General features: G+C 36.9%; 1 protein-coding gene across 3 annotated transcripts; it reads right to left on the minus strand.

The window, feature by feature from the left end:
* Nucleotides 1–2,879: 2,879 nt before the first annotated feature.
* tia1l (cytotoxic granule-associated RNA binding protein 1, like) lies at nucleotides 2,880–8,314 on the minus strand. 3 transcript variants are annotated; one of them, XM_016485134.1, is made up of 11 exons: nucleotides 8,060–8,314; nucleotides 7,280–7,376; nucleotides 6,790–6,888; nucleotides 5,721–5,775; nucleotides 5,481–5,568; nucleotides 5,306–5,381; nucleotides 5,065–5,173; nucleotides 4,785–4,880; nucleotides 4,520–4,604; nucleotides 4,294–4,429; nucleotides 2,880–4,206 (listed from the first exon to the last, which is right to left on the minus strand). In XM_016485134.1, exons 1-11 carry the CDS (start codon nucleotides 8,089–8,091, stop codon nucleotides 4,054–4,056), a joined length of 1,026 nt encoding a protein of 341 aa, XP_016340620.1. In that variant the 5' UTR covers nucleotides 8,092–8,314; the 3' UTR covers nucleotides 2,880–4,053. The 3 variants fall into 3 exon arrangements, with proteins under 3 accessions (XP_016340620.1, XP_016340619.1, XP_016340618.1); XM_016485133.1 differs by having other exon boundaries at nucleotides 2,880–4,203; nucleotides 4,785–4,883; XM_016485132.1 differs by having other exon boundaries at nucleotides 4,785–4,883; nucleotides 8,060–8,313.
* Nucleotides 8,315–10,086: the final 1,772 nt, after the last annotated feature.

Raw genomic sequence — 10,086 nt, forward strand, 5'->3', positions numbered from 1 at the left:
AATTTACATGAATTCTACAGTACATTCTATAGTTGGGTCCCTGCACACTACACGCTTTGTACTCAATGTACTCTACCGTTTCGTGTATGAATTTTATAAGGGTAGTTTACAGCATCAGAGTCTTGATACTCCTTCCTCTTCTGTGATTTAAAGGCACAATATGTAATTTTCGCCACTAGAGGGCGCGTATTCAAAATAAACAAAGAGACAAAGGCGTAGTTTGATGACGCAGTGACTGAGTGTGGAATCATGGCTGCAATAGTTGAGTGCATGTAGTGTCCAACATTCCACACTGTTCTTTTAAGAAGTGCATCTTCTGGGTACTTACTTGTTGGATTTCTTCAGTGTAAATACTACCCACACTATTTATACTACAAAATGGTGTTGAATAATGATTAAGTCTGTCCTTTTATATAATTTTGTGTCGACAGATTTCACTTCATTTCACTTTCATTTGATCCTGTGTGAAATACTTTCCAAAGTAAAACATTAGCATCTTAGCATGAGCTAGCATCATTGCCAAAAAATCAACAAATTTGACAGGCTATTGTTTTTCTGGTGGAACAAAATCTTATGTAAAGGGGTCTCTTTAATAGTGGTGCAGAAAATGGTTAGTAGTGTCATACTTTTTATTCATATTTTTGAGGCATGTTATAGTCAGGGAGGGTACTGTCAAGCTTAGCAACTCAACCCCGTCACATAAAATTTAGATGGAAAATTATTACTTTTTCAACATTTTATTTTAATCCAAAAGTATATACAATGTATTTATTTTATTGCTGCCATATATGGTCTACTCTCCTACACTGCATGAGGAGCAGTGGCCATTTTGAGTGAAAGACCACAACCCCGTCACAAATATATGTATTTTTCATTGTTACGGGGTTGTAAACTTGTAACAGGGTTGAGTTATTTGCTTCATTTATTAATAATTTTAATGAAAAAATATAAAATATTCATGGTTTCAGTAAATATATATACCACAAATTCATGACAACTCATATTTTTGTTTTAAATAGAATTTTTGATGTAATATGTCCACTTAAACAAGCATCATACATCAGAAATTGCACCCACATTTGCAGCAGAAAGACAATGCTGGCCAGGCAGAAACAAGGGGATAATATGAGAGAGAAACAAAACCAAAAATTTAAATTTAAGGCAATGTATCACTTCAAATGTGTTACAGTCTTCAACCCCGTCACACCTTGTCACATTAATATTTTTAGAAAAATATAGGGAAGACAATTAAGAACAAAAGTATTTCTTGCTGATTACTATCTGACATGTTAAGGGCTAAAACAATAAAATTGTGGTTTTAGTTAAAATGTTAAATAAAAAATATTTTTTACAACAATAAAGAGACCGTAGACACACAATTTGTATATTTTTAGCTTCAGTCCTATAAAAATGTGACAATTATGATAAATGTTACATTTGTTATCATTAAATTGTTATCAGGGACACATGAGCAGTAGGTAGATGTTTGTTTTATAACAAGTTCTGTGTAAAATCCCTTTTCAACTAATCCCATTTTGTCTCTGTGTAAAATCCTTTTTAAACCAATCCCATTTTGTCCGTTACAGGGTTGAGAAAAAAAGGTGTCTAAAGCTGAAAAACAAAAACTGGAAATAATAAAAGGTCTTTAATGCCTGAGGTGGGAAAATATGATTTTTTGGAGGTTTGATATGTGCCTATTTATGATGTGGGGTATTTAGAAGTTGAATCACATGTAGTTGAAAAACATGTATATTCCAAGTTGAAATCTTACGGAATCCCAGGAATGACCCAGCAACACTACTGAAGTCCATGGCACATAGTGAGGAACTGAGGCCTACTGCAACCTCCTCCTTCCTAAGCCTTACAGGAAAACAATATAAGTTTGTTTATTGCAACAAACAAAAAATTGCCATTTTGTGGTCTTTATTGAGAGCAAATTGACAACCAAAGCACTCCAGGCTGACAGAACTCTTCAGACATAAAATTTTGCTTTAAACAAGGTGTTAAAACCTGTTCCATAGGACCTTATTAATAAACAAACTGTACAGTACTCCAAATTGATTTAGAATGCTATTTAAGAATAAAAACAGTCAACCAGAATCAAACTGGGTGTATTTAGCATCTTATAAAAGAGAATGAAGCATCATTGTCTGGTTTTTAACACTGTTGTACGCGACTGTTATAGTTTTTTTCCACATTGTACTGGAAATAATTAATTTGTGCCAAATGGCCACATGTAACAAATGGAAAGTGGATTGAATTAAAAAAAAAATTAAATATGAAGTTAAATCTCATGTTCCAGTTTAATAAAATAAATTATAGAATTATTAGAATATTGCCTAATTGACCATAGCAGAAAGCGGCGCATCTTACCCCACTCCTCCATAGCCAAGATATATCCATCATCTTTTACCACAAAGCATCATGAATTATCACACAATTGTAAAATACTGGAAAATATTTTTTCATTGAACACTCAAGACAACAAAGTAGTTCTGAATGGTTATTATTAAGTGTTTTTACACATGGAATATAGTAAATGGAACAACATTAGATGGAAGCATATAATCGGGGTGTTTCAAAAGAACAGTAAACTTCTCTAGCTTTTTACAAAAAAAAAAAAAACCCAGTTAGACAGAAAAAGAGATACATTAAATAACTATGTCGATAAATTTACATGACACAAAAGAGGGAAAAAACAGGACAGTTGCTCATTACTTTCAATTTGATCTACTTAATCATGACTCAGTGTTGGGGCCCAGTAAGAAAAAAGAAAGAGAATGATGGTAAGAGAAAAAAACACCGGTGTCCGGTAAAGAATTTGGCTGTGTGAGCAACTTGAGAGCGTGTGGCTGAAACCCAGGAGTATCTTGCATTTCTTCACCTTTCCAGAATACACCAAACACTGACATTACAATCACCATCTCAATACAGCAAGGTGGAAGCATGCATGATCTCGCTTCATTTTTGTCATTGTCTTTGGCTTGTAATTTCAACAGTGACTTTTGGGGAAGAAGTATGGGAGGAACATAGAAAAATTGCATCTCAGTAACTCTAATGAACATGTCTTTATGGATTTTACAAGAGATTGTAACAAGAACAGAGCTCAGAATGTCCATGCAACGTTACATTACAGATGTTCAACAAACCCTGAATTTACAAGATTTATAGAAATAATTCACAACCTCATTTTACACAGAATTACAAAAATCTTTACAAAGATGCTACAGCACTGCCATTACCGCTGATTAGCTGCTGTGCTGTCACACCCTCAACTGATCTGAGCAAACATGATTTTGTAAAAACATGGAAAAAAAAGTTTTAAAAATTGAGCCAACAATTCCATGTTACAAAATGAATAGATTAACGTTTAAATTGAAGAAAAAAGCAAGCATGTTTTCTGCACCTCTGTGTTAATACAACTTGTTAAAAGCTTTAGTAATTGTCCAAAACTTTGTCATGAAGTTCCTGAAACCTCAAGTGATCAAGGCCACAGAATAATCTCCCCTATATGAAAAATACCCTTATCATTAGGTGTCACGAGATAAAATATTTTATATTCGATTAACGAGATCACACGTCTCAACCTTTCTCGTCAAAATAAAATGTAAAGCATAGTCATACTGACAAAACAATGATGAAAGATATTTGTGAACAAATCAGTTTTAGAGACAAGAACTCCATACAAAGAGTGCAGTATATTAGACCTCAAACTTTCTACACCGTTCGAGGTGTGAGCTAAATTGAGCCTGCAGATTCAACACATTGAAAAGACATTCCATCTGTTGCAAAACTAGACAATTAAAGTCCCCGAAATGCAGTACTTTTGAAAAGAAAATCTGACAACAAAAAAAATCCTGGGGCCTAAAAACAAAAAAAAGACAAAAGACAGGATTCCTTCCAGGTTAATGGTCTGAGTATAATGTACAGAGGGCTGAGTGCAGCCCTTTCAACAACCCCTGAACTGGTGTAATGGTGAGTCCCATTGGGCAGATGCCACACTGGACTGGGGTTTAATGATTGGACTGAGGGATTAGTCAGCCACATCTGTACTTATTTATATCCCTGCTGATTCCAGGCCTGCCCATAGACGCCGTAAGTGGGCATCTGCCAGCCGTTGGGCACATACTGACCCATCTGCTGACCGTTGCCGTATGACTGACCCCACTGTCCGTAAGGCTGGGCCGCATAGGTGGGTTTATTCTGCTGTGGAAATGAGAAACCGTAAGACTTGAGTTTGCAACAGAGCAGATTAAATGTTTCTGAGAGATCAAGAAAAATGTGAAGGGTTACCTGGGGCATTTGCATCTGTTGCATGGATCTCATATCAGCGGTTTCTTTGCCCCAGTAGCACTTCACAATGTGGCCCTCGATGCAGGTCCCATTTACAGACACTATGGCATGGGCGGCACCCTCATGAGAGTCGAATCTAAAAAAGAAAAAACCCACACACACACACACACACGTTAAATTCAAGTATATGCATAGCTGAATGATTTAAAGTCACAGAGAGACATACCTCACAAATGAGTAGCCTTTCTCCGGGAAAACCCTGATCTCCATTATCTGCCCGAACGGAGAGAAAGTCTGTCTCATCAGCTGATCTACAGTGGATGAGGAAAAACACATTCAAACAGGATATTCATATTTTAGATTTCAAAACTCACTTTTTTAAAATCTAGCTCTGCTTGGCTTACTGACGGGATGTGCAAACCTGACATTTTAAGTCTTACAAGATCACATTCTTCTCACAACATATGTACAATTACAATATTTAGACAAACCTGAAAGGCCAGAAGCAATGCCGCCACAATACACGGTGCAGTTACTCTGACTCGACTGGTTCAGGACCTCCTCATAGGACAAGTGTTTGCTGCTGGCTGCTTTAGATCAAAAAGAGAGAAAATTTTAGAGTAGTATAACACAAATAAATGACACATGAATAAAAAAAAAAATACCCAGTTCCAAAGTAGGTGGTTCACATAATAAAACACATGGCTACATAAAAGACAAGAAATGAGAGACCAAAGAAACGGTCAAATTCTATTGTGTAAACGGACTTACCTTCATTGTTTGGTTTAGGAGCTGATGGCTTCCTTGTGGCCCAGTTTGTTCTGATCTGTCTGCCTCCCAGCCACTGGCCATTCATTTGCTGAATGGCATTTTCTGCATCCTATCAGTGGCAACAAAACCAATCAAACTGATCAATAACAAAAAAGCCATAAAGACACAAAAAGTTACATTCATGTTATCCTGCTGCAGAGTATAACTATTACTTGACAACAAATAACATGCAAAATCTTACCCATTTATTAATAAAGGAGATGAAACCGTATCCTTTAGATTTGCCTGTGGCCAGATCCTTCACCACACGGGCGTCACTGCACCGAACACATGAAATCGGTAAGAATCCGAATGTTTAGACAATCCAGCTCAGATGAGGTTTAAATAGCACTTGAATTACACAATATTCCACTTACGATATCTTTCCAAACGGAGCAAAGGCTGCTCTGACATCATCAGTTGAGATTTCTGGGCTCAGGTCACCGACAAAGACGTGGAAATGATCTACAATAATGGTTTGAGGGGAAACTGATATTTCAAAACTATGAAGCAAAAGAAAAAAACTATGCATGCTTTACAGTTTGACCACACAGGCTCTTATATACGCCAGTATAACACCACGTGCATCCACTAGCAACACTGAAGAGGACACTTACTGCTTGTGTCTTTCTTTTGACTGCCTGGCATTGAGGCCCAGTTAACCTTCATATCCTAAGAGAGAAAGCAGAGCAGAGACAAGCAGCAGCATAAATCATCTTCATCTTACTTAGCCGCATAATATGGCGAGCCTCCAAACGCAGAAGAAATAAGCTGACAACAAAAAAAACCCTGGTGATCATTCAGGTTCAAAGAAAAAGGGAACAATTAAAAAAAAACAAAAAAACTCTGGAATTATTTTCTACATAGGATAAGAGTCTAAATAGCAGACTTACAAAGAAGTGACATTATCAACTTGTATTACTCCTCAAATGGTCCTTCAATACCTGTTGAGGATAAAATATTTGCACTGAATATATTTTTCCAAGGCTTTGCTAAATTTGAAGGCCTGGTACAGGTGTAGACTATGATAAAGCAAGGCTAGATGTTGACGTAAATGGAAGGGGGGGGGTCAAAAATAAAAATGGTCAGCCTGTACCCAAAAGATGACTTAAATAAATATGCTCATATGCTTTGTGGAGTTTGAAATATAACAAAGTAATTAGGCACTCCAATGGACCAGTAAAGGATTCTGGTGTGTTGAAAGGACTTTCTGGATAAATATTTTGCTTATTTGATTACGATTCAAACAACTGTAGTATTCTCAGCTATATTTAAATATTACCATGTTAAAGCCATAAGCTAACGGTATGAAAATGTGCAATGAACACGTCTATTTTTGACTTGTTTACTGTGCATTGTCATATTGTGGCTGCGTACATTTTTTTTCCATTTGTAAAAGCGGCAATATGCCACAAAGATAAAAAAAAATGCTTTAAACACCATAAATTAAGTAAATCCTTGGGCAATATATTTTGACTTGTTGTAAATAGTTGATCAGATGAAGGGATTTGAAAGATTTGATGCACAGGTTAAAAGCAACTTACCTGTAAACACACTAGAAATGTGCTAACTAAAGATATTCAGTGTGTCATCTTAGATTATAGCTCTGACAAGACATTTAAGGGGTGTAACTTCATTTCAAACCATATCCAATCTACTTTTGAGGGTGTGTTTGCGATATTTTACCTTTCCTAAGATCTTCCTGCCGTTCATGGCAGCCAAAGCTGCAGCAGCATGTCTGTTCTCAAAGAACTCCACAAAGCAGTATGGGTCATTTCCAGCCGTCTGAAAAACACAAAATGATCTGGGTCAACCACTGATCTCGGTAAATTACAGGTGTCCAGGGTTCCCAGATTTTTTGATCAATGAATTTTTCCATGATCTTTTAAAAGTCATCAGTTCGTAGTAGACAATACATTTTTTTTAAAGAATCAGTTTGGACCATTTTGTTAGCCGATCAAAAAGAATCAACTTAATGACAATTTGCTCAAACTGCCATTCCCTCCCACTTGCAAGGAAGTCGTATTCTACACAAAAGCAATAACAGCTAGAAATGTGTATTAACTACAGAAATTTCCATGACGTTTGAGGTTCTACCAACTTCTATGACTCTTCCAGGCCTGAAAAAAAAAATATTTCTCGGTTTTCCCTGGATTTCAGATGTTTTTCAACTCACATCAAATATCATTTTACAGCTCTTGCAGGGGCCGATCTGGGAGAACACTTGCAGGATGAGGGCCTCCGTAACGTCCCTGGAGAGGTTGCCGACATACCTAAAAACAGAAGAGCACAGCAAAATGAGAAACCCGGTCAATGCGTCGCGTTTTTCCTCCTTCTCTCACGCTAGCAGCACATTCCGCGAGGTTTCATTTCTGCCACGTTTTCATCGCACGAGAGCCAACAGCTAACATGATCCAAAAGCTCCATTTATAAGAGAAACCACGCATAGTAAACAGACTGTCCGTCTTATTCACGGTTTTACACTAGAGGAAAGAGTGAAAAGGGCCATGTGGGGGATATAATAACATTTAAGCGCTTTTTGGTAGTTAGCTAATTCGGTAACGGAAACCTAGCGCTACAAACGGAACCTGTGTGCTGGCAAAAGCCTCTTCTGCGCCGTAATGTGGACAGATAAGTTCATCCATTTGGACATAACCGGATAAATTAAAATAAGGTTAAGGGAAACAGTGGATTCTTCACCGCTACCTCTGCTAGGCTCGGTTTCGCTGCCCCAGTTTGTTGTTTGTCTAGCCGGCTCGTGCTGTCGGGATTGAAAGCATGGACGCCCATATCACACTTCATATATAACACAAAGAGTAATTAACGGAGTTATACCCTTGAGTTGATTATCTTCGTTCGGCGTGCTGCGCTTGCGACCTGTGCGCCGCTTTACTAAACGTGTTTAAACACGAGCTTGGCTTCGTAAAGTGGCCGACTAAACTACAGCAGCACTTACAATGTCCTGGGCTGGTCCTCGTCCATCATCATCGTGCTGGTGGGAAATGGTTGACGCTTTGATTAAAAAAACTGCTCTGTTTTTAACGTCGAGTGGATAAAGCTTCTATGATTTTAACTTGCTAGTTAACGCGAATTTACTGGAATAACTTCCTCTGACGTTACTCGTGAAACGTCATCAAATGACGTTGCGAGCGCTCTTCTTTAGCTGCTGCTGTTCCTGGAGAAAGAGAACGAGTACTGCCCCCTAGCAGCTCATTCGCGGACCCTGGTCTACAAGTTCGACTCATTTCGGCGAATCGGTTCTTTCGATTCAGTGATTCTTTTACGTTATGACTTGTTGACATGTTAACTGCTCTAAACGTTTCAATCGAGCCAAATGTAGATCGATTTAACTTTATTTCTAAGGGCATTCATTATTATTTCACATGTCCCAGTTTAGTTTGCTGAAGGCATGGTTCTTCTTACAAAAATGAAGTCATTTAGAAAACCAGTTAAATGTTCAAATTTAATTTGAATCTAAAACTACTAAATCTGATACTGATACAACTCGTATACAGTTCTTGGTGTTCAGTCTGATTTGGAAACGAACTGTTCAATCAATAAAGCCATTCTGTGTAAAATAGAGAAGGGTAATAGATTTTGGTAACCTGTTATGGTTGCATAAAAGCAAAATTCTTTCTAGAATATAAAGTAAGAGGAGGCTATCTTGAATTTGGGTAACATGAAAGTGGGCTGCACTTTTTTGTTTGTGAAATACAGAGGGGCAACAGATTTCGGTATTGTTATACTCAGTGATGGGGAAAGTTACTTTTTAAAGTAATGCATTACAATATTGTGTTACTCCATAAAAAAGTAACTAATTACGTTAATCAGTTATGGAAAGTAATGCGTTACGTTACTTTTGCGTTACTTTTTACACCTGGACAGGGCTTGCTTGTTTGTTTTTAAAATAAAAAAGTTATATTTTTGGCAATTATAAAAGCCTGTTCACACCAAAAGTGAAATGAATAAGCCTCAGGCTGAAGGGAAAGTAAATTTAAGTCCGTACAGTAGAATGCAGAAGAAGAAATTTCAACACACTTCAGCAATAAAAAAAGACACACGAATGTTTGTCTGGAGTAATGTGTGCTTATTATTAGGGCTGCACGATTAATCGCATGCGATATTTAACGCGGGTTAATAGAATGGGATTAAATACATAAAGAATATTTGTGTTGTTTAACATTGAATTATTGCATATTCTGAGTTGCATTATTTTTATTCATTTTGAGGAATACTGAATCTGTTTTTTTTGTGAGTGAGATTAATTAATGCATATTCATATTTATTTTAGAACTACAGTAACATCTGATTTCTCTCAACATGGGGACAGGAGAGCTGTCAATCAATAAATTGAAAAAAAACAAAAGTAACTTGCGCTACTTATTTGAAAAAGTAACTTAGATATTCTCTTGTAAATTAAAAAGTAATGCGTTACTTTACTAGTTACTTGAAAAAAAGTAATCTGATTACGTAACTCGCGTTACTTGTAATGAGTTACCCCCAACACTGGTTATACTGCCTTATCGGATTCTGTGTATCTCTGTGTCTGTTCACATAAAAGCTAAGTGTTTTCTAGAATATAAAAGAGGAAGCTAGACATCACCAGAGAATTTGAGTAACATTAAAGTAATTAAACCACGCTTTCTGTGTGAAATACAGAGGGGCAACGGATTTTTGGTAACGTTTTACTGGCTTGTCGGATTCTGATTATCTCTGGGTCTATTCACATAAACAAATTGCTTTCTAGAATATAACATAGAGGAGGCTAGACATCACCAGAGTTCATTTTAGCAACATGAAAGTGGGCTGCACTTTTTTTGTGTAAAATGCAGAGGGGTAACTTATTTTTTGTAGCATGTCATGCTGCTTTATCGGATTCTGTGTATCTGTTCACATAAAAGCAAATTGTTTTCTAGAATACAGAATAGAGGAGGCTAGACATCACCAGAGTTAATCCGGGTAACTTTAACGTAAGCCACACAC

This window comes from Sinocyclocheilus anshuiensis, unplaced genomic scaffold (assembly GCF_001515605.1).
Source record: "Sinocyclocheilus anshuiensis isolate Anshui unplaced genomic scaffold, SAMN03320099.WGS_v1.1 scaffold281, whole genome shotgun sequence".
NCBI classification, from domain to species: Eukaryota; Metazoa; Chordata; class Actinopteri; order Cypriniformes; family Cyprinidae; genus Sinocyclocheilus; species Sinocyclocheilus anshuiensis.

Excerpts from the sequence above, each read along its gene's own strand:
- tia1l (XM_016485132.1), bottom strand. The coding sequence starts at position 8,091 with ATGATGATGGACGAGGACCAGCCCAGGACATT. Across the intron at positions 5,776-6,789 it reads GCAGGAAGATCTTAGGAAAG|GATATGAAGGTTAACTGGGC; the intron begins GTAAAATATCGC and ends TTTCTCTCTTAG. Across the intron at positions 5,569-5,720 it reads TCAAAAGAAAGACACAAGCA|ATCATTTCCACGTCTTTGTC; the intron begins GTAAGTGTCCTC and ends CCATTATTGTAG.